The sequence below is a fragment of the Stegastes partitus genome, unplaced genomic scaffold, assembly GCF_000690725.1.
Source record: "Stegastes partitus isolate 25-593 unplaced genomic scaffold, Stegastes_partitus-1.0.2 Scaffold425, whole genome shotgun sequence".
Taxonomy (NCBI): domain Eukaryota; kingdom Metazoa; phylum Chordata; class Actinopteri; family Pomacentridae; genus Stegastes; species Stegastes partitus.
In genome coordinates, this window is record NW_007578156.1 from 193,224 (window position 1) to 221,124 (window position 27,901).

A 27,901-nucleotide genomic window follows, 5' to 3' on the forward strand; every position below is an offset into this window, starting at 1 on the left:
TTGACATAAATCTCATTTGCTCTACAAGTCTGTAAGAGTCTGCAAAGACCCTCCAAACATGAGCAGCCATAAAATGTACGCCCACACACTACGCTAAAAGTGAAACAGCATGTATGCTCTGCAGTAGTGTGTATGCACGTAGCACATAGATACAACGTACTGCGCATGTATGCAGTGGAGACTTCCAAGTGGACCACAAAAGTAACGTATTAACAGCTAGGTGTCTGCAGCTGTCCATCTACTCAGGAGTGTAATCAAGATTTAGGCCATTTTAAGGCGGAAAAAACTCCTAAATATGTAACTTTGATGAGGTAACAGGGGTTAAATCAGTGACTGGAGAGGGACTTCAAGCTGTGATTCCATTTGCATACGCATGAGTTGCATCATCAACCTCAACTTTTTTGCCAGAAGGCTGCACAAACTTTCGTTACTGCTGACCTGCATACGAAAAACTGAGCAAAACAAGCTGACTCTCTCCTTTTTCTGCTTCACATGCAAACCCCCACACAACCTGTTTTGTAAACTCGACTCTTACGTGCAGGAACGTCTCCAGAGAAGTAGAACAGATACTTGGGGCAGGGGATGGTGACCACCTCTCCGACTTCAGCGCTGGGCCAGCAGGTGAGCTTGTCCCACATACCGCTGCAACCTGATAAAGAAACAGAGGGACCAAAAAAAAAAAAAAAAAAGCACAGTCACTTGTCAAACAAAGGCTGAACAAAAGGGAAAATCTTTCCCACTGTTGTGACTCTGATCGTCTCCAGTGAGGAACAGCAGCCTGATTGAGGTGAAGGTGGTGCACCGGAGTTCCCATGGCAGCCGAAACGTGTAAACTCAGGTCAGCCTTCGTGACAGCGCCGGGTCCATCCCATCACGGCGGATGACCTGAGTTAACACACTGTCACCATGACTAATAAAACAGATCTTGATCCTTCGTTACACACTGATATTTGAACTCGACGCACCGCTGTGACTTTCCACAGAGCAGAATCAGGGTGCAGCGGCTTCACATCCAACACCTGCTGGACAGTTTATCACAATAAAGGACCGACATCACCCAGAGGATTTGGCAACATGCAAATCAAATGGAATCTACACCTTGCAAATGATCTCCGAATTAAAAAAAGATTACGAGCCTTTAATGACTTTTGCTTTGTGTGAAAATAAACAGTCTCACAGTTAGAATCAACAAGTTGTAATAAAGGCTCGATAAGGAGCGGTTACGTAATCCTGTGATGCATGCCCACTTAGCCGCATGCAATTCAAAACTTATCAACAACAGAACAACAAATCAGATAAGTGAGGGTAATTACTGGGCACTGATAGCGTTTAGTGTAAATAAAGGATGGAATTGGGTCAGTTTTCTTTGAAACCGAACCGGAGCGCACGTGACGAGGGGCTGGCGTTCGATGGAAAACAGTGTTCAACCATGCAAGGTGTAATCTAAAGCTGGGGGGGGGAGGTTTGGAGCAGCTTTTGTTGACTTTGGAGCTCGTTGTGTCACTTCAGTCTGAACCCCACCTTGTGTAGTTGGCAAATTAAGACGAGACAGAATACGTGCAGCCGCCAGAACGAGGTCAGTGCGAACACACACACACACACGAAGCAAAAAAAAATGATATACCTGTTGTTTTGTTCTCGATCTGGGCCTCGCACATGAGCTTCTCTTTCTCCAGGTCGTTCTTCATGTCACACATCGGGTGCTGCTCCGAGAACACCTGCGGAGAGAACGCTACACATGTGTTTCCTATATAACTCTTAAGACGCGGTGACATTTGAACAGTGTCCGTCATCAGGCTGTTACTCAGAGAAACATGAAAGAGTTACGGATGTGCGTAAGAATTTGGACACGAGATGGTTTTAAAGGGAACAGAGGTAAATGCAATCCCACAGCAAACAGTTTCCCTTCTTTAAGTGCTGCTGAGTTGTTCATTTACATATCAGAAGCTTAGCAGTCCATCTACAGCGGCTGATTTAATCCTTAAAAGCTCGTCTCTGTGTATCAAAAGGTCCTTATTTAGCAGTTTGTTTTTAATAGAAACAATCTCTTCATGCCTTAAAATAGATTAAAGGTAACTCTGTAACACTGTATAGCTGCAGCTCGAGCACACCAGCTCAGCTATGACTCTTCTGTACTATAGTGGGGTGATCCAGCCATACATGTTCTAATTCAGAAGAAGAATGACGATCCAGAAAGCTCCACCCTGCAGGTCAACGGGATTATTTCCTCATTTTTGTTACATCAAAAGCCCAAATCTGTGCTTGTAGAAGGTGAAACAGCTCAGCCGTGGCATTGACTGCTTATTTGACTCATGATTTAGCACATAAAAGACAAGCTGACAGGGTATAAGAGGAGACTTTTACTGGAGTGGCATCTGAGAAATCCTCTTTTTTTATGAACTGACTCATAAGCTGTTAATTATGAGCTGACAAACCCTCTGATTCTTCAAACCTTGAGCTAAAACTCAACAATCATGGAGTCCAATTAGCAACTGAGTTAGATGAAGTGATGCCTAAAGGTGAAGTGTGCATCGACATGTGAACACTTCTAAATGCTGTTTGCTTCAGGTGGTTGTCATTAAAAAAAATAAATAAATAAAAAAAAAATCTCGTAGATTAATCGTAGCAACTGGACTTGCTTGAGTTCCTTGAAGACATTCCACCTCTCATCCACGAGGCTTCATTGGTTCTGGCTGACTAGTTGGGAGTTCCAGATCAACACACTTGCCCAAAGTGTTGAGAACAACTTCACTTTGTTTGTCCTCTATGCCTCACATCTGCATCCCCTCTACTGGGACCTTCCAGAGTTGAGCCGACTGGTTCCGTCATCATTCACTCCGTCGGCACGCAGACACAAAATCAATCTTATCTGTGATTCAACCGTTACGCTGCACGCTCACGTTTTTTAAATGTGGAGGGAATCGTGGTTTCTAGGGTGGGATCCACAGAGGGTTCACCATCAGGCGTTACACAGACCCCTCTGCTGGAGCACATGATTTATTGCTCCTACTTAGCTGGATGAGTCTCCTCTCTGTGGGCATTAATCAGACGGGTAGCGAGCGGCTATTGTTAGCCACAAATGAGCCCGTATGACTCCAACCTCTCCCAACGCAACAAGGTGACTCCCTCATTGGGGATATTATTAATGTCACTCCTCGGGCAGGATCTCCACCGTTACTTATTATCAGCCATTGTGATGTGTGGTCAGTGATGGATGAGAGTGTGCAAGTTAGGAGGAAACTTCCAGGTTTCATCATCATCATTGGTTCCACACCTTGTCCTCATCACCTGAAACAGTCTGCCAACTAATTCACATTGCGGGTTATTCTGAGGGATGTGACCTCCGGCTGGATTCCAGCAGGATCCACAGATGCGTCTCTACGGGAGACAGTTTGTGGATAAGGACGCTGGAGACCACGGAGACAGACAAAGGAGGCCGTTGCCATGGCGTCCTGCTGGGAGAGCATCACGCACCTCGTTGCTTCTCCTGGTAATTCACCTGAACTTTAGCCATGAAAGGACACTGATGGGGGGGAATTTAAAAAACGTGTGAAAAGCAAGGAGCAGCAGGTTTTGTTTGGTGCCAAAAGGCTGCTGGTGACTGAGGAAGTGGAACAAAGCAATGAAGCTGGAGGGGCGTTGAGATGAGATGGGGGAAGGAGCTGGAATATTATTTGTTCTATTTTTTTTTTTCTTTTAAACACACATGATGGTTAAAAAAAAAAAGAAAGAAAGAAAAGAAAAAAGAAAGAAAGAAAAACTTGCCAAACTAACACCTCCATCCACAAACTTCTGACACTCCACCTGCGTCCAGAGCTGCCTTCATCACATATTAGCAGGTCAACTCTCCACCAGAAACATGCTTCATCCTGCCCAAACGAGACGAGCAGCTGACTTGAAGTTCAAGTCGTGCGCAAAGAGTTGGAATAATACTCACTGGTTCCAGCAGCACGCAGGACAGAAGCAGGAAGAAGCCTTTAGAAATGTGCAGCTGCATGTTTCCCTCGAAGTGGTTCCACCGCTCAGTGAGAACGACCGCAGAGAGATGGAGTTAGACTGTGATAATCCCGGGCAGGTATGAGCGCCTCTCCGCGCTGGCTCGGTGCGTTCTTGCGCTCTGAGTGCCGAGCAGCTCCGTCCTGAAGTCCTCCTCCTCTCCTCCTCCTCCTCCTCCTCCTCCTCTTCCTCCTCCCGCTGCAGCTTCACCTTCAACCACCAACAAGTAACCAATCAAACATCATCTGTCAGCGTCAGGAGATGAGGGCGTAAATACGCACAAGGAGAGAAGGAAAGCACCGTTTCCTTTCAGGAAAACTACTTAGTGACTAAACAAAAGAATCGTTTTATAACTCTGAGTCTGTTCAGTGTTGACTTTTATCGTCTAACTTGCATCTGCTGTTGATGAAACAATGAAATGCGGTGCAGTTTGGAGTTACTTTACTTTTACTGATATTTATTTTTGTTTTATAGGAATTATTTAAATATTGTTTTTTTATTACTACTATTCAGATTAGGATAAATTAAAGATATCTAATAAAATCACAGAAAACGGCATTAGTTTACATGTTGACTGTAAAACAAAAAACAAACAAACAAACAAACAAACAAGCCAAAACTGTCAATAATTTACACACCAAAATCAGTATTTTTGCAAATAGTGATTGGATTTTTTGTTTTGTTTTTAAATGTCTACAATTATTCTATTTCTACTGTATTTATATGAAGTGAAAATGTCATTATTTTACAGATATTTGCTGTTATTCTCACTGTTTTTACCACTTTCGAATATTACTCTAGTCCACTTTTTATTGTATATTTCCTGGTCACCTTGCTGCCAGATTTGTAACCATTTTTTGCATTTTTTTAGTTTAACAGTGTATCATATATACATTGAGGTTACAGCTCAGTGGAAAATGTTGCACTTTTGCTGCATTTATTTGACAGCAACAGAATTTGCATAAAAATATGTTTCAGTTAAATCTTATAGAAACAGTCTTGAAGATTTAACCGACGGCTCCCAGCCTGTACGGCTCCTGGCCTCTTGTCATGTCTCACATGTTTTAGAATTAGTACCACTGATGGAAGGTTACTGTTCACTCAAGTATTTTATGTGAGTACAGTTTGAGGTACTTTCACTTTGAAAGTGTGTTTCCACTTCACTACACCTCCAGTGGAAAACTTCCTTCTCCATCACATTTATCTGATACCTATAGTTCCCTTTAAGATTTGAAACGACGAATAACATAACAAGTTTTTAAGATTGTTAAAGATTAAACTCGTGGTTACCAACATTTTTGACTTCTTACAGAGTGAAGTGTGAAGCCGGGTCACATTTTAAACATCTGAGTTGGGAACAGCTCCACCAAATCGAGATTTTCCTCTAAACCGCTCACGTGGTTCCAGTTCAAGAAACGTTCAAATGATCAAAGAGAAAAAACGAAAGTAGATTTGAAGAGTTCATTTACATAAACAGATAACTCCATCCTCACAAACCTCCAGAAAACCCACTTTTTCATCGTCTACCTGAGACAACACCAATCAAACTTAAGTTATCTCTATTTTTGTCATTTCTACTGAGTCAAATCCACTCAGCTTCAGTTTGGTTGAAATTATCTCAAGCAAACAACAAAAAAAAGAAGTTTTCTGAAAGTCTACAACAATAGAGTTATCTGTTTTTGCAAATGAACTCTTCATTTGTTTATTAGAACTGTCCCTGAAGTAGCTTAAACCAGCTCCACCAGCAGCAGCTTCCACATGCTGCTGACACACTGATGCTCCACTATTAATAATTGAATCATGTCATTTATAATAATACATCAGTCACAGGGACCGACTACAAATGCTGCTGATACTTGGGGCGGCTGTGGCTCAGGTGGTAGAGCGGGTAGTCATGTGATCGTAAGGTTGGTGGTTGGATCACCAGCCCGTCCACAGTCAAAGTGTCACTGAACCCTTCCAATGGCAGCTCTGTCGTCATTGCTGTGTGAATGGGTGAATGAGAAACACATTGTAAAACGCTGTGAGTGCTGCTAAGGTAGAAAAGAGCTATACAAGAGCAGACTACTCGAATGCTTCTACTTAATAGGGTTTTTCGTGCAGGACTTTACTTGCAGTGGAGGACTGCTACATTGCCGTATTGTTCTTTTTCCTGAAGTGAAGGATCTGAATACATCTTGCTAATTAGTAGGTACACAAGGGAAGCAGCTCCCACACAGGACTTATGATGAACAAGATGTGAGTCAACACGTTCCAAAGACAGTTTACGTGGGTTTTTTTTTTTTTCTCCCTTTCATGCTTCACTCATCTGCATGTAGTGGAACATGTGACCTACAGGAAGCAGATATAAGATTATCTAAATAAACATTACCATGAAATCCATCAGCTTCACTGTTTGCCTGAACGTATAGGGCGTCCACATGAGCTGTCTGCTGACATGCAATAAAAATCTGCCTCTTTCAGATACGGAGCTGGTCAACGCAGACAAACTGCTCCCAGATGAGATAATGCTACTGTACTGTGTGTGTGTGTTTGTGAAAGCGCTCGCTGTGGAGGATCAAGATCATAATTCATCAAAAGAGGGAAGTGTGGGAAGAATATCTCCTCCCGTGATATTTCCCCAGTGTGCTGCGGATACACAACACAAGGTGAAGACATGCAGTGTGTTTGTCTCCGGTCAGATGGCTGCTCTGTCATCATGCAATCAGTGCTCATAGTGTGAAAGACTTCCAACCATGAGGAGTACGCGTCGCTGGTAACAATACACAGACCGAGGTCTTGTTTCAGATGCATGTGCTCCTTCAGTGGCACCATGTGTTTTCAGCCTATGCTTCAACATGTGCATCGCTTGTTTTACTACCAGCGGGTGACTCACCGAGGCTTATGAAAGCTTCGGAGGATGACGGAATAACCTTCCTCTGGAATAGAAGTCAAATCTTTGGGCTTTTGAGTTGCAAATTTTTTCGGGACGCCAACACAGAGTGCAGAGTTTCTTCCTTCACTTTTCAGAATTGGTTCATTAGTCAGAAATACATTATTAATAGCTGATGGTGATGACTATGCTCTTAGATTAATCGTAACAACTGGACTAGCTTGAGTTCCTTGAAGACGTTCCATCTCTCATCCAAGAGCCTTCATCAGTTCTGACTGACCAGTTGGGAGATCCATATACTTTTATCCTTAAGGATCCATTAACACCTGAGTTTCGGTTTCAGTTGGGGGTTGTTGCTCCTCTCCCTCGTTATGTGGGTCATTAGTGCTCCCCCTGCCACAGTGGGGTTCGTTAAGGTCTTTTGTGGCTAGGTGTGAATGTGGTTTCATCTTCCTGGGGAGAGATCTGATGAAGCCTCTTGGATGAGAGGTGAAACGTCTTCAAGGAACTCAAGCAAGTCCAGTTGCGACGATTAATCTACGAGAATAACCACAACCTGGATGACTGAGAGTCTTCACAGACATGATAGTGATGAACCTCCTCTACCAGCTGACGGTGGAGTTTTATTATTATTTTATTATTCTATTTTATTCACAAAATGAGGAGCACATTTCTCATAGGTCTGCAAGGTAGCTCGGTGGTCAGCACCGTTGCCTCACAGCAACAAGGTCGCTGGTTCGCGTCCCGGTGAGGACACCCAGGATCTTTCTGCGTGGAGTTTGCATGTTCTCCCCGTGCAGCGTGGGTTCTCTCTGGGTTTTCCGGGTTCCATGTTGAGGTTAATTGGTGATTGTAAATTGTCCGTAGGTGTGAATGTGAGTGTGCTTGGTTGTCTCTAAGTGTAGCCCTGTGATAGACTGGTGACCTGTCCAGGTGTCCCCTGCCTTCACCCTGAGTCAGCTGGAATAGACTCCAGCCCCCCATGACCCTAGTGAGGATTAAGCGGTGTATAGATAATGGATGAATGGATGGATGGATATTTCTCATAAGCCCTTCGTCATAGAGATACTTTCTTGGTGCTTAAAAGAATAGGCACGTTTTCATTGTTTTCTCCAGAAACTTGCAGTCAAACCAGATCTGTGACATGAAAAAAAACATCTTGTGCAACATTTAAATGATGACAATCGAGGGGGGGCGTAGGATTTAGAGCCTCACATGCAGTAAAACATTCTCAAAATTAATGTGGGATTTACTTATTGCAGGTAATCGTTGCCTCAAACACACATTACTTGAACTCGAGCAACCCGCAGGTTTCACTGCGAGGCAAGAGTCGAGCTGTCAGTCAACACCCGAGACGTTTTAACAGAGGCTGGTGGTAATTATGAAGATGCATCGAACTCATTAAGCCGAAATGAAAATCCGAGAGCGAAATCATCTTCTCAGCAGGGAAACCAAAAGCAGTGTATAATGTGTGTGTGTGCGTTTTAACACTGATGAGACGGTCCATAAATCCTGAGGCGAGCGGCACTATTTCAGTTTGTCAAAGTTGCAATCACAAAAATGTCACTGCAGACATAACAGCCCTGTTTTGGTTTGTTAAATACTTGTTTTTTTATCTCGTGGGTTCTCTTTATGCCATTAGAAAGTCAGATTTTCACAAGCGTGTCATCCATCTTTGGAAACGGAAACATGAAAGTCAGCGTTCGTGGGCAGCATCTAGCTCGGTGGTGGCAGGTTTTAGCTGCAGTTTTTACAGTGTTGGACTCAACTAAAGGGAAGCTTTCACTGTAAAAATGAACAACCAGCTGTAGCTCAGGTTAAATAACTTGTAACCTGTTATACAAATAAGGAACCTCTTTTGTTCATTAAAGACAGACATTTGTGACACAAGAAACTGAACTTGAACGATTTACATTTGAATTCGTTTTGTTTCCATCCATCCATTATCTCTACACCGCTTAATCCTCACTAGGGTCATGGGGAGCTGGAGTCTATCCCAGCTGACTCAGGGTGAAGGCAGGTTCACCTGGACAGGTAACCAGTCTATCACAGGGCTACACTTAGAGACAGACAACCAAGCACACTCACATTCACACCTACGGACAATTTAGAATCACCAATTAACTTCAACATGTTCTTGGACTGTGTGGGAGGAAGCCGGAGAACCCGGAGAGAACCCACGCGGGCAGAACATGGCGACTCCACGCAGAAAGATCCCGGGTGTCCTCACTGGGAACCAGCAACCTTCTTGCTGTGAGGCGACAGTGCTAACCACCGAGCCACCTTGTAGCCCAAAATTTTAATTTGAATCATATAATTTGCCATTAATCAAGACTGTATTCCAGTAAATTTGAATCTGAATGTCGTGTAATTCATTCAAAATCAGCTTCTGGTGCCACAATTTTTGTCTGATCAACTTTACATTTTAGGTTCCACTTTTTTTCCCCCTGTTTTATATCCCCAACCATCCAACATGATATTTCAAGTTGAACAAACCTAAATTCTAGTTGTGGCAGCAGAAAAATCAACAATCAAATTGGGTTCAACTGAGCATCCTGTTGAATCAATTTACTCTTTTTAAGGCAGCCACATTTCAGAGACACTTCATCTTACTTGCAATGGGAATTTTTTGGTATTTGCCCAACAAATAAATGCTCTATTCTTTTAATAACACATATAAAATTGATTAACATTGAAGAATATCTACAAGGCTGTTTTACATAACTTCAAAGCTGCCTGTGGTCCTTTAGTATTAACCTACTTGGTATTAAAACTTCACATTTTATGACAAATGCTTCATATTGACACGTTTCTTTATTTAGTTATTCTTTGTCTGATAAAACTGATGTAAGTATCAAGCTAAAAGCATCCGATAGCATGACTTCTGGTGAATTAAACACCACCAAATATCTGATTAACATACATAATTGTGTTTCTTTGTTATTTTAAACAGCAGGAAAATCGTTCAGCATGAACAGCGTGTCTTCTATCTGCTCTCACTCACCAGCCAGAGGAAAAGCCAAGGGGTGTGTGCAACTTTAAAACAAATATTGGAGGATTTAGAGCTGTGAAAGTCAGAAAGCAGGATTCTGGGACATTTTTATTTGCTGTTAAAATAACAACTGATCATTGACCAAACAAAAGACAATGCCAGACTTTTTACTGTGACCTGGTTTAACGCTCTTGTCTTGCATTAATCCTTTAGCGAAGCCACAGATGAAGCAGCTGTCAGGTCATTCGGTCAGATACAGGCGCCCTCAGATGTATTCATACCCTCCCATTAAAGAAGGAAAATTGACAAAAGTAATAATAAATAGAAATGTAATGAAAATTATGACATTGATTTTGAATTGTGGTTCAACAGAAATATATTTAAAAATATAAATAAATAAATAAAAACAGCACGATGGGACCTGTGAACTAATATCTAGTTGAGCAACCCTTTGAGCAAATCACTGCCATCATCAAGTGTTTTCTGTAACTCTCAGTCAGACTTCTGCACCTGTTGACAGGTGTTTGGATTTCACTGCTCATCAGCAAAGTGCTCTGATTTGTCAGGGACATTTTTTATTTTATTTTTTAATTATTCTTTTCAACCACAATTCAAAAGCGATGTCTTATTTCACTAAATTATAATTTAGCAAATTTTTATTTATTATTACTTTTTTCAGTTTCTAATTATTTGAGTGACTATTGGGAATTTTGCCTTTTCTTTAAAGGAATACATTTGAGGACGACTGTATCTGCGGCCGTGTTGCCATCACAGGGGCCCTGTGACGCTGCAGCGAGGTTGCATGTGTTTGATATTTCAACAATAAGACGACTGACGTCACCGCTTTGAAATGAATGCCGTTTTTTTTGCTTTCAGCGAGCAGTCAAGGACACACAGGCTGAAAAGACACGAAGCAACAGCTGCATGAGGGCCAGCATTAGGTGTAATAAAGGGACAAAAGAAGCTCTAAATGAAGACGTTTTATTTTTGATGGTATGTCATCTCCTGTCCTTAGCTGCTGGGGAAAAAAAAAAAAAAAGCAGGACAGAAATGCCCCTGAAGATTTGCTGCAGCTCTTTTTTTTTTTTTTTAGTCCACTTAAGTGGCTCAAAAACACTTGACAATAACAGCTTCCGGCACATGCATTTCTAGTTTTAGCGAGTCCTTTCGAAAAAAATAAAAAATAAATAGCAGAGATGACATGAGAAAACATGTGCATTTCAAGCAGGTGTGTGTTCACAGTCAGACGCTGTTTGCCCAAGAGAGCGCAGTCGGTACACAGAGAGAGAGAAAGGAAGCCGGCCGAGTGCGTGACGTTTTACTCTGTGATGCTCGAGTGTATTACACAGGTCAACGCAAGTGAAATACAATCAGTCGGGTTTGCTGCTGGCTGCAGAGGCGGGTGTGCCGGGGTGATGTGCAGGGGCTAAATCTGAGCAGCCATGAGGTCATTAACAGGTTAGGGGGAGAAGAAAACCACCTTCTTTGGTGGCTCTTTTCATCTCTTGTGAAACACTGGATGGAGAGGTTACAGCCCCCAAGAGCAGCATCACGTTAAAGCCTCCGTAAACACATCATGATCCAGCCTGCCATTCATCAGAGTCACGACCGCTTCATTAAGATTGGCAGCGTCAGTCGGCATCGCACCATGACAACAAGCTGTAGTAAACATCAAGCCGCTGTGGACTGGCCTCTGAAGCAAGAATCCAGCATCAGAGGTTTTACATTAATCTGAGCTCAGTATGTGTGAGATGCATGGTGTTATGATCCAGCCTCTAGGGTCAGCTGGATGCAACAACAACAAACAGATGGAAGTGGTTCAGGCAAAGCAGTTAATTGTTTAGTAACGTAGATGAACTAGGGATGGGACTTTAACGCGTTTGTTAACAGGAAAATAACATGTTAAAGTCCCACCCGTAAGATACTTTAAAGCATTAATTACGACTAATTAATTACAACAAAAATAATGCGTTAAAAAATTAACGCATTTAATCGCAGTTTGCATCCAGGCAACACAGAACGTTTGTCAGCGCCCGATTTCATGGTCGACCTATCACAGTGATGCACAAGATGTATCAGCGCTACGCTAACAACAACAAACATGGAAGAATCCGATGAGAGCGCATCGCTTGGAGTGATGGAGTTTCATTTTAAAAAACTGCCTGATGGAAGCCTTGACCGTGGTTTTGTGCAACTTGTGCAACAAAGAATTTGCATCGAAGCCAGCAAACAAAACAAAACTGAACTCTTTAGCCAAACTTAAATCTAATAGAAACATCCACACAGAGCAAAAGAAACTAAAACAAACTGGTGCCTCAAAACACAAAAATACAAAAACACAAGACACGAGTAACTTCTTCACTACGTTACGCAGCTGCTAACAGGAGTTGGTCTTGACTAAGGCCTTATCCACGCGTAGCAGGGCTTTTCTAAAACCAAATATCCTGCCCCTTTCGTCTAGAAAAACACTTACACCACCTCGTTTATAGAAAAGAATTCATCCACACCTAACTGCATTAGTGCGTTCTTAAGCACATTCATATTCTATGTGAGGATGTAAGAACTACGATGACAGGAGCGACGACCGGGACATACGGAAATTGTCACGCCATTCCTCTGGGAGCATGATTTTCATCTCAAAGTTCTCCCACCAGCTGGCAGTGCGTCCCGGTCTGACCCAAAACCGGCGTCGGTGTCTGTGACGGAGAACATGCCTCGGACGTGGAATGGCAAGGTGGCAGAAAACAACCGTCCTTAACGCCGTCCTTCACCTGTGTTCTTGTACTTGGAGCCGTATCTGGGCCTGGACCAGAGACAACGCCAACACAGTTCTGAGGGAGTCCACGCTGTTTCCAAATGTAAACACAGGTCGCATATGTGATGTAAGGAACATAGTTTGTTGCAGGCAGTGAGGTTTCGAAACCTGAAACCCCGGTTATTGACGTCCACATGCATCAATGAAGGATTCGCAAATCTTCACTTTGGTCAGAGGTTTTTGAAAGAATCATTTTTTTAATGCCGTAAATTTGCGTTTTCGTGTGGATGACAGGCCACATCATAGAAACATAGCTTTGTTTTGAGAGACACCCTGCTACGTGTGGACGAGGCCTGAGACTCTCACGAAACTCTCACACCGAGTTAGCAGCTGCCAACAGAAGTTACAGGACGGACTGTTCAGTCCCAGCCAGCCCCAACTGAAAGGCTGCTGGTTGGTTTTATAGCCAGGTGTGGTGATTGCTGAGATGGAGGATGAGTGGTGGTGGTCCAATCAGGTGTAACTGGAGGCGGGAAGAACAAGGCCGAGAGTAGGTCGGGATCTCCAGGGCAATCGTCGCTGATGTCTGGCAGGTGTGGTTCTGGAGCACCGTCTCCAGCTGGGCCTTCACAGACCATCTTCCCACACAATGATCACAAGTCCACCACATACGGCGGCACAAACACCCTGGACCATAACACATGGCCATGAGTTATGAATTTGTCATTTACTATGTTTGATTTAAAGCCTTTTCAGAAGCCCAAAGATGCCCAAATAAAGATTTTTTTGTTTGTTTTTACAAGATGAGCCTTTAAAAGAATTATTCTCTTACTTCCCATCCAAATTAAAATCCTGTAACCTTTTGTGGGGTTTTAGTCTGACTGCCCTACACGTTGTCTGCCTGTAACTCCTAGTGACATCCTCTACAAACAGCAATATTTGGTTATACAAATGAACCTGACTTTTTCCTTTTTTCTGCCCAACAACTGACTCATTATTATTTTCATCTGACCAGAGTCGATGTGTGTGTTCCTTTCATCAACAAGGAAGGGAAGCGAGAAAAGAGCACTGACAGGTGGGTGAAATATACTAAATAATCTTTCTTTCTCAGACTGTCACATTTATAAATGCTCCCAAGAAGAATTATGTGGGAGTGAAATTTTTAATTTTTTTTAAAAAAGCCACATAATACTTGTTGCTTTATGTCGAACACCTGTGGAGTTGAATGCAATCCACCAGCTCTGCCATGAATTCTACTTTATTTCTACTTTTACAGTTTTTGTTGTCAGTAAAGGTAATAATTCTACTTGTTGTGATTATTATTATTTCCATCGTGGGTGTTGGTGGACTGCTTTACATTTGAAGACCCACTCATGCATGTCAGATTTCCATAACGGTCAAAGCGAGTTTATTTTTAGAGCTCGTTTCTTACATCCAACCTGAATTAGCACATTTTTTAGAACAACTTTTGCTCGACCAGATCTGGTTGGCCTCAAATGTTTATAGCATAATATATAGAAAATATAGAAATAGCTCAAATAAAAAAAAGTAACTAAAAAATAAAAATAACTGTAATAGTGCAAAGCAGAACCAAAAAAAAGCAAACTTCTAAAATTATTTGTGAATTTTTTAATTATTATATCAAATACTTTCTTAAAAAAACAAACAAACAAAAAAACCTGCAAGTCGACCCACTGTCAGCACATTTTTCTCTTTGATTCAGAATCCGGACAAGTAGATCAAACAGCCTCTGAAATATAAATATATATTTTTAAATGAAACTGTCATTAAAAATCCAATCTTTGAGGATTAATAAAAAAAAATAAAACACAAAACAAAACAGATGGAATATTTTTGAACATGAAAAGCACGATCACAAAAATGAAAAAAAGAAGTTATTTTTTCGTTTAACTATTATAACTGATTGAACAGTTGTGACAAGTTGTACCACAAAAACAAAAACATTCGTAGATAGTCGGATCCAAGTAGAACACAGCTTCAGAGGAGTTCCTCCTAATATAACAAAGAAAATATGTTTTCTAATATTTTTCATTTTAAACCTTGGTTTGGAGGAGACTTGTGATGTAGTTCTGTGTAATTTCTTGGGCAGTCATTATTGTTATAATAAAACCGTGACCAATCACGCAGCTCTTTTGGGACAGGGGGATTTTTCTGCCTTTTCCTGTCTTGACGTATATAATATATCATGTGTATAATTGGAATCTCATATGACTTTAGTGGTAAATGTATTCTCATGATCATTGTGGAAACTGCTGATGGAGTCAACATGGATTTTCATGCTTTATGTTCCAGCGGGAATAAACTTGGCACAAGCTGGACTCAGAACATTAAAGTGTTGACTCATGTATGTTTCCAGGAGCAGCTAAAGAGTTTATCTTCAAGCATCACTAGCAAAAAGTTTATGAATTCAGCAGGTATAATATGTAAAGTTGCCTACAAAGTTGGGTCTAAAAGTGGAAAATATGTCTGATGATTTGACTTAGAATTGAGTTGGAGGCAATTTAAAGTGCTTGACATGTTTAAAAATAAAGAAAATTTGTAAAGAATAGAACAAAATAGCCTCCTATTAAAGAAGGAAAGAAACCGCTGTCACTGAAATAAGTTGAAATTGACAAAAGTAATAATAAATTAAAAATTTATGAAAATCATGGCGTTGCTTTTGAATTGTGGTTCAACAGAATTTTATTTTTTTTAAACAAACATGCATGATGGGACCCGTAAACTAATATTTAGTTGAACAACTCTTTGAGCCAATCACTGCCATCATCAGGTGTTTTCTGTAACTCTCAGTCAGACTTCTGCATCTGTTGACAGGTGTTTGGATTTCACTGCTCATCAGCAAAGTGCTCTAATTTGTCAGTTTTATTTTTGTTTTTTAAATTATTCTTATCAACCAAAATTTATAAGCAATGTCTTTTTTTCACTAAATTATAATTTAGCAAATTTTTATTTATTATTACTTTTTCCAGTTTCTTGTTATTTGAGTGACTATTGTGAATTTTGCCTTTTCTTTAATGGAAGGATATGAATAGATTTCAGGACGACCGTGAATCAGAATCAGTGGGGAGAAGAACATTAATTTGCTTGTTTAAAGAAACGCCTTCATAAACATAAACGAACATAATTATCACATTATTTTGACGTTGTCTTGGATTTCAGTGGTTCTGATGAAGTGAGTCTCTGTCGCTCTGCTGCCACCTGCTGCTCAAAACGTGCAAATGCAGAGAGAGAAAAAACACGCTGCTGACATCCTATTGGTTGATTACATGTGACGTCACTTGGCAAACGAGGAAGTGAACGCGATTGACGTTTTTGTTTTCGATTTGTGACCAAACCTGACATGTGTGAACGGTTTGTTTAAAGCTGGTGAGTTTACTTTCTCTTCTCTGTCCTTTTAAGTCATTACAAAATAACAAGACGGCTTTAAATAAGCACTGCAGCTTAGTTTACTTTGTTTTGTTTCTCTGCTCAGACACAGAAATGAGTGACATCCCTGTAAACCCTCTGGTTCTGCTCGGTGTCGGCTCCAGCTTCGCCTTCTCCGGCCTGTTTTATCATTTGTACCAGGAGAAGAAGGAAGAGTTAAAAAAGCTGAAGGCAAGTACATCGGTTATGGAAACTTTCTGTGTGGGTTTTGGGACCATTTAACAGGTGCAGGTGTCACAACCAGTCCAGATGTTTTTGAGCTTTAACCCTCCTATTATATTTAACATCTCCAAATAAGTCATTGACATAATTCTTTCAGGTTTATTTAAAGGGCTATTTACACATAAACTTGAGTAACAGTTTAAATTATGGTCCAATTAAAACCAAGGATAAAAGATGTCAGTAAATTAGAAGGTAGTAGGAGGGTTAAAGGACCAGTTCAACTCATATAATGTAGTTTCCACCTGCCACTGAAATATTCATGCATTCAAATGACCTGGATTCATTCATGAGGGTGATACAACCTGAGAACTCATACAACAATTAGAAAATCTTTATCTGATGTATACACACTCATCCATAAATCATGTTAAATACAACGTAAACAAGAACATCAGACATACCAAACACACACAGCCTGAACATGCTATGAGATAATATGAGTTACTGTATTGTTATTCCTGTGAATCCACTGACAGGTATTCTCAGTTTGCAATATGTCACATGTACTCTGGTGTAATCTACCACAAGCATCATGTAAAAACATGCAGAACAATCTAAAGGTTGACTCATCCTGAGATCAGTTCAGTCTTTTTTGCTTCCAGCGGTGTGTACAGGTTTTATCTTCTCACTCAGCTACATTGCAGACGAGGCCTTCATGTATCCAGAATATCAACAAAGTTTGAATGATTTCATTAATTGAAACTGTTTTCCTCCTGTTTAGGAAATACCCATTTTCAAACCAGATCTGCATTTGGTTAAAGTCCTGAAAGCATCTCCCCACCGGCGCCTCCAGTATGTCGCTGTTGAAGGTACAGGCATGACAACACATTTAGGATTTGACTAAAGGGGATCATTTACAGAAGCCTGACAGTTTCCTGTGCATGTTTGTAGGTCTGGTCCAGGCGGACGGGGAGCCTCTGGCCAGCCGGTTTGTCCCGCGATCCTTCGGTGTGATTCAGAAGATAGCAGTGGAGGAACACTGGAAGTTTTGGAACTCTCTCACCAAGACGTGGTACATCCAACTGAAGAACGCACAAAAACATGCCTATTTACGAATCTACTAGTCGATTAAGATCTGTTCTTCTTCCAGGAACTCCCGGACGATGAACAGGAAAGAGACGAGCAACTCCGTGCCCTTCAGTCTGGTCAGCCCCGGAGCCTACATCACTGACTTATACGTGAAGGTGCAGAACCCTCTGGAGGCCTCGGGCTCCTACCTGGAGAGGGTTCACCACAAAGTACGACAGGCCGAGGAGGGACTGGTGAACACGGTGCTGCAAGGCGTGAGCGGAGAGAAACCCGTGGCGATGGTGGAGAGCGAGGAGCTGCTGCGAGTAGGAAGCATCCTGACCGGGTTTGGGGAGGTGGTGCTAGAGGGAGGCGAGGTGATGAGGCTTCAGGCCCCGCAGGACGGCCGATTGTACGTCCTGGTGCCCGGCAACCACCGGAGCTTCATGGACCGACACGAGGCAACAGCCAGCATGTGGAAGAAGCTGTCAGCTGTTACTGGCCTCACGGGAGCTGCTGTTGTCGCCGGTGTCATTTACAACTTAGTGGGGAAACAGGACGACAGATCCAGGTAGAGGCGGGAGGCGGATCACGCAGGTTTAAAGCCATTTCGGTGACCTAACACAGCCTCAGGAGATTCTATAGCACAGTCTTAATGCCAACGTAATTCATTAACATGTTTTGATTTGCGTCTCACCAAAGTGCATCTGAGTTTTTTTCACAATGGACACGAGGAAGTGAAAACACAAATTTACAAATTAGAAAACACATTAACGTTTAAGAACACATTAAAAACAGAAAAGGCAAAGACACCGATTTAAAAACAAAATAACCAAAAAGACTTTTCTGAGAACACATGAGCAAACGAGGCTCAAACATGCCATCAGATTAGAAAAAACAAATCAGGAACTAAATCACTGACAAATATTCCAAACTGCTGCTTTCTGAAATGTGAAATCTTTCAGTGTATTTTGTCCCTCTGGGCTGCTGTACTTGAACCTAAAACATTTGTAACTGCTTGTCAGAAACTTCACGAGTGTTTCTCATTACAGTCGGTCAGCTTAGTTTGATAAAAACAATCAATTAGACGGTCTGAGTGCAGTCTGCTTCGAGAGGCTTTAATTTCGATTAAATCCACACTGCTCCAACTTGAGAATACAAATCAGATCATGTAGCTTCTATACAGTCACTATATAATCCCTTCTTTCAATCCGTGCGCCTTAAACATCCTGAGAAGTGTGACTTTTCATGCAGAATGTTTGACACTATGAAAAAAAAACATTCAGGACTGCTTTATCAAGGGAACATGTTATTTTTGTAATGTGGTTGTATATTTTCTTAATTGTGAAGTTTGGGGCGTGCTCACACCTCCCGCTGAGCTTTTATTCTGATAATCTTATCTTTTGCTGACTTTGACTGTGAATCTGATCGAGGAAATGACAGAAATGTTGTGTCTGTGAATGTTTCCAGTTATGACATGGATCAATATGTATCTGAAAAGACTGTACACAATCATGTACCTTTGAAAGGTGGTGGTGTTAGAATTAATAAAAGCAGCAGTTTCACCTTCATACATGTTCTTGTTATTGACAAAAAAAAAAAAGCAAGCCAGATACAGATGCTTCAATCCAAGCAGACTGAGGGTCTTTCTTCTTTATTTGGATGTTCACAGCACACACGCTATGAGAAAAATCCATGTCAGCTTTGACTGTACAGAGCAGATCCTGGTGCTTAGTGGAGGCAGAAAGCTGCAGCAGAGAATAAAAACAACAACCTAAATTCTTTTAGTCACACAACAGCTTAAAAGTCGACTTTGTCCATGCTTAAGCTGAGTCAGATTCATTCTCCGTCCTCCTCTGAAGACTCCTCAGCTTCTTGCAACCACTGGATGAACTTCTGGAGCTGTTGGATTGAACAAAATAATAATTCTGCATTAGTGAGGAGGCAGGAGATGCAGGCATTTGTAAATGAACAACTGCAGGTGAATTTAAAAGTTGACAAACGCTCACTGACTTTATGTAGCATTTGAGAGTGTGACACTGCAAACCTTTGTGTTTGGTTTCCTCAAACACACAGCTGCAGTTAATCTGGGTCACTGTGTCACTCAGGTGTTAAAATGATGCTGTTTAGTTTTATAATTAGACACATGAAAAAGCCACTAAATTAGGGACCCTATTGATAGTGTCTTCTTTTAAGTACGACAAATACACACATACAGTGAGCTACTTTCGTTACTTGAGAACCTCAGTCGAAAATGCAAATTACAAAAAAATTGAGGAAGCATGGCACCCTGGTTCAGAATGAGCCTTTGGGGATGTAAGCACGATCAAAGGCAATGAGTCTGTGTTATCTTAGAAATCTATACATTAACTGTTTTTGAAGACCAGTCGACAAGCAAAAATGTGTATTATGTGTGAGCAGATAAAACCCAAATTAACAGCTCTGGCTAAAAACATGTTTGTTTTTAAAAAAAATATTAATTCATGTTTTGGCATTTGTGCCAAAACTTCTTCCATGCATGACAAACGCTGTGTATTGAATCAGACAGATGTCACTCAGCACTCCTGGGTATAGCAATATTTTGTACTTCTTCCATTTTGTCTTATTTATCACCGTCATTATCTACATCTGACTTTACATTTTTTTTCCTGATCCATTTTTTTTATATCAGTATTTTCCATCTAAATAATCTCTGCATAATAGACACAATCTGAAAAAGAAAAAACAGTACCTACGTTTATTTCTTGTTTATTTTCTACTGATGTTCCCTACATTTTTGCACTATCCTCTCTGCTGCTGGCTTATGTTATCTTTCTTAAACTGCTGTATTTTAAAATAAACACGGGTCAATGACATGTGTCCTTTCCATCCGTTACAACACAGACGACACTCATCCATCCTCGCCAATGTCTACTGCACTGATGTTCATCGTGTGGACAGGAAAGTAGGACCACATATAGTCTGATAACCTCCCAGATTTTTCAGGAAAGTTTGAAAGCTGCTATGAACTAACATGCCGTGAACTCTGCCTGTACCTCAGGGCTAAGTGAAGCCCGCGCACTGGGATCAGCTGGATCATCCAAACTTTAAATCTGAACCACATAGCTGCATCCTGTGTGCTGTTCCTCATACGGTACCTACCCCCTGGTTCTTGCGGAGCTGTTTGCTTTTGTCTGTGGTGGCTCCCTGAGAGAACCATCGCAGTATCATTTCCTCCTCCAGGATCTCCAGCTGGTACATGTTCATCAGGACCTGAGTTACAAACAGAGCAGCTTAACCGCTTGCAAACAGCAGCCAGGCTAAATGAACACATGCTAAACTCCAGGATCTTCCGGGTTCACTTTTACAGCCCACTTTGGGGCGTTTTACCAGACTGCTGAGTGTGTGTGGTAGTTGACTGATCCTGACCTTCACCATTGCAGCCCAGTGACTCTCCTGCTCCAGAAAGTGTTCCTCAAAGGCAGACAGGCAGTCTAGATGGTCCTGTGCTCGCTTCACATAGTTCTTAAACACCGGAGCCCATTTCTTCAGTAACTGAGCGCAGGACAAACAAGATGCATGAGAAAACGAAATATTAGGATATTTGTTTTCTCTGCCTTGTCTTTGTCAAGTCTACAGTAACAGAAATGGGCTGCAAGGATAAAAAGAATCTATGTTACGCATGCTGTGTTACGTTATTCACCGGCAGGAGCAGAGCGACGTATTGTGACGCGGTCAGATTCGGGCCCTGCTGCTGGAACGGGTACTCCAGCACCACTCTGGTTAAAATCTGCATCACCTCCTTCAGAGTGATGTTGTAGGCGTACCTGGAGAAACAACAGCGTGTCAGACGAGACAACAATCACTGCAAAGAGGAGCAAACAGGACTGGGAGCGAGTTCCTCCTTACTTCAGAGAGTTGATCTCCAGTACGAGATTGTCAAAGCCGATGTTCTCCTCCAAACCTCTCTGCAGAGTCCCGAGCACCTCCATCTGGAAAACTGTCCAATAAAGCAATAAATCACACATCAACCAAAAGTTCATACCTTCATAAATGGACAAAACAAGCAACACTTTCAGCTCAGGGAAACTCAGTTATTAGATACTGAAATTAACCGAAAAGAATCCCATGAGAAGATGTAAAAACTGATCACTGGATTTGGAGCTTTGTCTCTTTGGCCAGTAGGGGGCAGTTATACAGCTACACATGCAGGTAAAATTAGTCTCGCTCAACTCTTTCAGTAATAGTCTGGCTGCACCTCACTATCATTCAGTGAAAGGAGGAGGAAAAACACTCCAGCTTGTTTGTAGTTCTTAAACCAATCACAGCTGTTGTCTGCGGGGTCGAGCTGCAGCTTCGCTATTTACTCAAAGAAATGAATGGTTGAATTGTTTTGGTGGAACATGTGCAGCAAAGAGACAAACACTGTCATTAAAATAGATAATCTGCTGAAAAACAAAAGCAGAGCTGCTTCACTGCACAATAGAAATTCTCCACAATATTTGAATTTTCAGTGCTGTAGGCTGCTGCCCAGAAGTGGTGGCGTTTTTTTTCTCGTAGCGTGTGAAACATGCAGATAGCAGAAGTGTGAGAATGCCAGCTGAAGTGAGCGGTGGTTTACACCCACATTACACATCCAGTGACTCAGACCACGTCTACACATAGGCCGGGTGTTTACAAAAACGGATCTACGTTTACCAGATAGTTTTCAAAAAAATCTAGTTTACACAAATCCGCATAAACACTAAGAGCTGCTATGAGCATGACAAACCTATAGGGGACAGTGTAACAAGAAGCAGCAAGCCATGCTAGCCAATCCGAATCCCAGAAAAAACACAACAATGAATGGCACAAATTACATCCTGTTACTTCAACGATGATGGCGCGAGGGTGGTTTGTTTGGACCGACAGAGAAGCTCCTCCACATCATATAACACGGCTGAATGTAAATGCAAACAGACCTAAAGTGTTTGCACAAATGTAAAAACAAGCACTGCTTCAACAGCATTCCTTTCTATCACAGTAGCCAAACTGTAAACATGGTCGCACACATATGATGCTGATGACACTTTTGTCGCATTCTGTGACGTCAAACTCCGTCTCCTCCTGTCTACATGCAAACGTAAAGAGTTTTTCCAAATCTCCACTTTGGCCGGAGTTTGCAGATGTGATCGTTTGTGGTGACTCGTAGCTTCGTTTACGTGTAAACCAAAGGCCCAAACACATTGAAATATCACCGTTTTTGCTACGTGTAAACGGGGCCTCAGACCGAGGTAAAACAACAATCTGAGTTCTCTCACCTTTGACATCGTCCATCTCAGGGGAGGGAATCACTGGATCGTCGGGACCGTCAGGCTCACTGTCCTCGCTGTCACTCTCAGGATCTGGATTCAACACCAAACCTGGTGAACATGAAAACACCCTGCTGGAACGTCGACTACAACATCGTGGGAGGTGACAGTTTTACTGACTTGTTGACAAACTTCAGAAGCAGCCGACTGCCGTCGTACCCCAGAGACAATGCGACAGCTCCTCGTCCTCCGTGTCGTCCAGGCTGCTGGCTTTCCAGATGTAGCCTTTTCCCTCTGCACCAACTTCTGAAGGGTTAAAAACTGGACGACAGAAGAAAATACAGTATGAATCACTGACTGGAGCACACGAGCAGCAGTTTGACAGCACATGAAGTACAGAGTTAATACTCACCTTTCTGTTTGGTTTTGTCTTTGCTTTGACCGACCTCGGCATCGTCACTGAGGAATTCGTCATCATCTTCCTCCTCCTCCTCTGGATGGTGCATGGACACCACAGTGCCTTCTGGTAGAGACACGTTTGGTCCAATCACCACCTGGAAAACAGTTCACAGGCAAAGTAAAACCTGCAGCTTCATCCCCAGTATGTCTGTGGCCAATGTTCAAGAGCACAAGGGGCATATTCACACAGTATTTCATCACTTCAGTGTTTTTATGAACAGTTTTGGCTAATCTTTGTCACTGATTTCACACATGAAATAAAGTAAAATGCTTTGTGTACAAGGCACAAGTGTCCCATGTGTGTCATCAACCATAACAATGGCTATAAAACTCATGTATTCATTGATAACAGTTGGTAATCTTTTAATTGCAATACAATAAACTGTTAACTGGCAAACTGGCATCCTCACGCTGATATAAAGACAAGAAGTAGTCCAGCTTTTCACTGACTGCTGGTTTCATATGAAGAAAATCCAGTGTGTGATGTCAGCACTGTACAATTATCAAAACAATTCACGATGACGCTATTATCGCAATAGCTGTAGAAAATCTTTAAAATATATGATGTTGTTATTAAGATTCATCGTTAACTTTGTTTATCATGTGTTTTGGTTCTTCTCTGGCAAATAAATCATACTTAATATGCAGATGTAGGGAGATGGAGAGAGATCCAGTAACCAATAGTGTCCTGTGTGTTTTTCTTTTGTTGGAGCGTCAACCAGATAATCAGTAGTGTTTAATTTTTTTTTTTACAGTGGAACAATTTGTATATTATTGACTTCAAATATCAGATTTTTTATTTTTTTTGGTAAAAGAAAACTTAAAATTCTTGCCGAGAAAACAAACAAGCTATGCCGGTTCCTTACACATGTTTTGTGTAAATGACCACAGATCTTTTTACCACAAGAAGCGAAGAAAAGTATTGCCCAGAATACTATCAATGGCTGATTTGGCATCCATCCATTATCTATACACCACTTAATCCTCACTAGGGTCATGGGGGGCTGGAGTCTATCCCAGCTGACTCAGAGTGAAGGCAGGAGACACCCTGGACAGGTCGCCAGTCTATCACAGGGCTACACTTAGAGACAGACACTCAAGCACACTCACATTCACACCTATGAACAATCTAGAATCACCAATTAACCTCAGCATGTTTCTGGACTGTGTGGGAGGAAGCCGGAGAACCCAGAGAGAACCCACGCTGCACGGGGAGAACATGCAAACTCCACGCAGAAAGATCCCGGGTGTCCTCACCAGGACGCAAACCGGGGATCTTCTAGCTGCGATGATGCTAACCACCAAGCCACCTTGCAGCACCTCCAAACCACTCATACAGGGTAAAATCCTTAAAATCTGGTGAAGCAGCTGACTGAGATATTTAGAGATGACAACATGCACAGCTTCTAGAAACACCTTTAAAATACAAAGTCACTCCGTCATCATGCTTACACAAACATCACAGTATTTGTGTTATTTGCAATCTAGATATAAAAGGTGATAGTTTGCTTACATTATATGCCAGGACACACTGTTTGTTCAGAGTCACGCCCTCTTTGACCTCCGCCTTGTCGCAGACCACGGACTGGTTGATCATCACATTACTGGCGATGTGAACATTACTCCAGATGTAGGCGTGGTCCAGAATCACATTGTCACCTGTTGCAATGAAATATAGCAAATGTTAACTACACTTCTAAAACCTAATAATTAACAATCTTCCATTTTCAAGCACTTTCTACATGCATGTCGCTGTCCAGTGAGCTCACCTATGGTGCAGTTGTTACCGATGACGCTGTTGGAGATGTAGCAGTTGGCGCCGATGCTGGTGTCGCAGCCGATGAGGACGTTCTCCTCCATCTGGCTGCCGTGGCCCAGACTGACTCCAGACCCTCGGTAGACGTTGTGGCGAGAGTACGTGCAGCTGCGTCCCTCCTGGTCCGTGAAGTTGGCCTCGGGGGTGAGGGGGTAGACCCATCGGCGCACAAGGTCCGACGACACCGAATCATACATGAGCAAGTTGGACACTCGAACGCCGTACCCGTCCTTGGTGACGTGCATGTGGATCTGATTGCCCAGGATCTAAAAAAAAAAAAAAAAGACAATAAATGATGACCTGAACTGGACTAAACAAAGCATAACAGAATTCCCATCTTAATAAAATAACTGAAGCTGCATAGTACCTCTTCGTTGACCAGTATCCCTCTGACAAAGTCATTCCTAGTTTGGTAGTCAAAATTATCAGTGAAGAGCTCAGCAACCTGCAAGAATGAAAAAAAAATGTCACTGCAGCCATTAATAATAAGATCAGTGTTTTTTCTGTGTGTGTTAAACCGACCTGTGGGGAGCAGATACTGATGTGACAGTCCAGGAGGTCATGTCTGATTTCAAACTCATCGCTTCCACTGTGGAAAATGTTCTGTAAAACACAAACAGGAGTCGCTACCGTCAGTCAGTCAAACCTTAAATGTGTAAAAGACACACAACCAGTGAAGCTACTGGTTACCATAGGAAACTGAAGCTTCTTCAGCCCTTGTGTCTTCTGGTAGTGCAAAATCTGTTGGCTCTTGCTGTCCACAGCTACAATGACGTCATCTTCCTCACAGCGAGACTTGTGACCCGGGGATGATTCTTTAAAGATCATCGTCATCACGGAGATGTTCTTGTCCATCTTTCGACGATGCCTGAAGTGCATAAAAACACAGCAGTGGGGCTCAACGATTACATATTTCATTTGGATTTGTTCTGCTCGTGGTAAAGCAGAAGTCCAGAAAGTTAATAGAAGATTAAGTGATTCACAATTAAGAAGCAATTCTAGTCACACATTCCATGACTGAATAAGAGCAAAAAGAGAAAAATAGTTTTTGTCTGCCTGTCACTCATAACATGAACAATGAAGACAGATGCTCTGGCACAGTTACTTAACAAATCCTGTGCCCTCCTGTGTCCAAGTACTGCCACCATGTTTCCAAACAATCCACATCAAATTACCTGCCAACAGCAAACATAAATGGCTCCTACAACTTCATTTAACTACAATAAAAATCCTTCCCACAGGTGTATATGAGCAGATAGGAGGGTCTCTTACCTGTGCTCCTGTAGTGCCTCACTGACATCAACATTGGACACCACATCTCCGTAAACCAGCACAAAGTCAGAGCGGACCAGAGACTTTGCATCTACATCTCTGAGCACATCCCCGAGGGAGCGGTACAGGTCTGAGGTGATGATGTGGACTGTGTTCGGACTCGTGGGTCGGCACCACTTTGACTTCCTATCAGACACAAGATCAGGTTAAAGTCTGTCACTGAGCCCCGATGAAGCTCCACACACACACACACACACACACACAACTAATGAGACTCACAGCAGGTGTGCCTTTATTTTACTGGCCATCCAGCAGCAGAACACAAACGTCTCCTGGACTCCGGCGGAAGTCAGGAACTCCAGAGTGTAGTCGATCATCGCGATGTTACCGAGCGGCAGCAGCGCCTGTCATCAATGAAACAGTGACAGATGGCGTTATCAGCCTGAGTGACTTGACAGAACAGACTTGGGGGATATATCTTCCCTAGAACTGAACAAACCCAAAAATACCATGTTTAATTATTGCTTTTTAAAATGTGTTCATGAGTGTTCATCAGTACGGCTCCGTCACTGTTTACAACGTGGACACAAGTTAGCCACCGTTAGCATGCCTGCTAGCGTAGCTCACCACCTACCCGCGGCTGGTCTTTGGTCACCGGGAAAAACCTCCGGTTGAAGCTGTCGGCCACTAAAACGGCCTGCAGCGGCTGCTCCTCTTCCTCCTGCTCACCTGCACCTTTTCTACCTGAAAGGCCGGAGCCTGAACGACTCTGTTTTCCCCCTTTACCAGCCATGTTTTACTCCCAGGTGCTCAGTCTGTCGTCAGAAGTTGCTACGGCAACTGCGGCGGTACAATCTACACGTTCGCGTTTTGTGGCTGTTTACTGATTCATCGGTTTTAGCTTTATTTATTGATTTTAGCAGTATTCACTCATTTATCTATATAAACCGGGAATTTAGAACCCACACCAAATGAAAAGTATCTGAAAATGCTTTTCACATGACCTCTTTAAATAGGTTGAGGTTTGTAAATGTTATTTTCCAAATTGAGGATTCATTCCTGAAGTCCTCTCAAGTCTGTTCTGAATGAAGCTGTTGTGGAAAAATATTTAACTTATATTTTTACTTAGCTGACCTATTGTAATGTACCCAAACAACTCAATCTTATCACCACTGTCTTTGTTTTACTATTGTTGTTTTTATTAATTTTACTATTATTATTTCTTTCTGCTCTTTTATACGTTTGTGTTTTTCTTTTATGTGTGTGGGACACTGGATGGAAATTAGCCTTGTGCTAAATCCAGCGTATTTACTGCAACCTGTGACTGTACAATCATTAATACGCACTGTCCTGTCCAAATAAAATTTTTTTAAAAATGTAAATGTAAACACCAAGTCAGATTCTTTCTGTGTAAAAACTTAAATTGCAATTAAACTAAATCAAAATCTGATACTGGCAGTAGCAAGCAGCCTATAAAATATTGATTAGCTGTTGTAAACAGGCTGCTAAAACCTCAAAATGTAAAATAAATGAATGCATAAATAAATCGAGAAATTAGATTTCTATTCTCAGTCAGAGAGAAAATAAGTTTATATTCAACAATTTCAGTGTTTCGCATTCCTAATTTATTGTTACTTTTATATAGCCGTATCTATCAGAGGTATAAAACATCAATTTCCGCTTCGTTAAAGGAAAACTTGATTGAATTTTTTCCCTCTTTTCACTGTAAAAGTAACATAGGACAGATTTAGGTGAATTCTAAGACCACATGATAAAACAGATCTTCTCTTTC

At 41.9% G+C, this 27,901-nt stretch overlaps 3 protein-coding genes across 3 annotated transcripts in view; 1 reads left to right on the forward strand and 2 right to left on the reverse strand.

Moving 5' to 3' along the window:
- Positions 1-4,000, reverse strand: part of LOC103360292 (vasoactive intestinal polypeptide receptor-like) — a 25,599-nt gene extending 21,599 nt beyond the window's left edge. The window contains exons 1-3 of the mRNA XM_008285990.1: positions 3,938-4,000; positions 1,625-1,718; positions 536-649 (exon numbers count right to left, since the gene is read on the reverse strand). Coding sequence (XP_008284212.1) covers positions 536-649; positions 1,625-1,718; positions 3,938-3,997 — 268 coding nt within the window. The 5' untranslated portion in view covers positions 3,998-4,000. The remainder of the gene's footprint in view (positions 1-535; positions 650-1,624; positions 1,719-3,937) is intronic.
- Positions 4,001-15,923: 11,923 nt separating this feature from the next.
- On the forward strand, positions 15,924-18,863 carry mul3 (mitochondrial E3 ubiquitin protein ligase 3). The gene is made up of 5 exons (XM_008285991.1): positions 15,924-16,002; positions 16,109-16,233; positions 17,006-17,093; positions 17,176-17,296; positions 17,375-18,863. Exons 2-5 carry the CDS (start codon positions 16,117-16,119, stop codon positions 17,865-17,867), a joined length of 819 nt encoding a protein of 272 aa, XP_008284213.1. The 5' UTR covers positions 15,924-16,002; positions 16,109-16,116; the 3' UTR covers positions 17,868-18,863.
- A 51-nt stretch (positions 18,864-18,914) lies between these two features.
- eif2b5 (eukaryotic translation initiation factor 2B, subunit 5 epsilon) lies at positions 18,915-26,941 on the reverse strand. The gene is made up of 16 exons (XM_008285992.1): positions 26,744-26,941; positions 26,389-26,513; positions 26,110-26,295; positions 25,528-25,705; positions 25,360-25,440; positions 25,205-25,282; positions 24,791-25,103; positions 24,535-24,680; positions 22,975-23,116; positions 22,782-22,883; positions 22,572-22,673; positions 21,181-21,271; positions 20,975-21,098; positions 20,701-20,826; positions 20,434-20,544; positions 18,915-19,194 (listed from the first exon to the last, which is right to left on the reverse strand). The coding sequence occupies exons 1-16, from the start codon at positions 26,900-26,902 to the stop codon at positions 19,132-19,134; spliced, it is 2,127 nt and encodes a 708-aa protein (XP_008284214.1). The 5' UTR covers positions 26,903-26,941; the 3' UTR covers positions 18,915-19,131.
- Between the last annotated feature and the right edge of the window lie 960 nt (positions 26,942-27,901).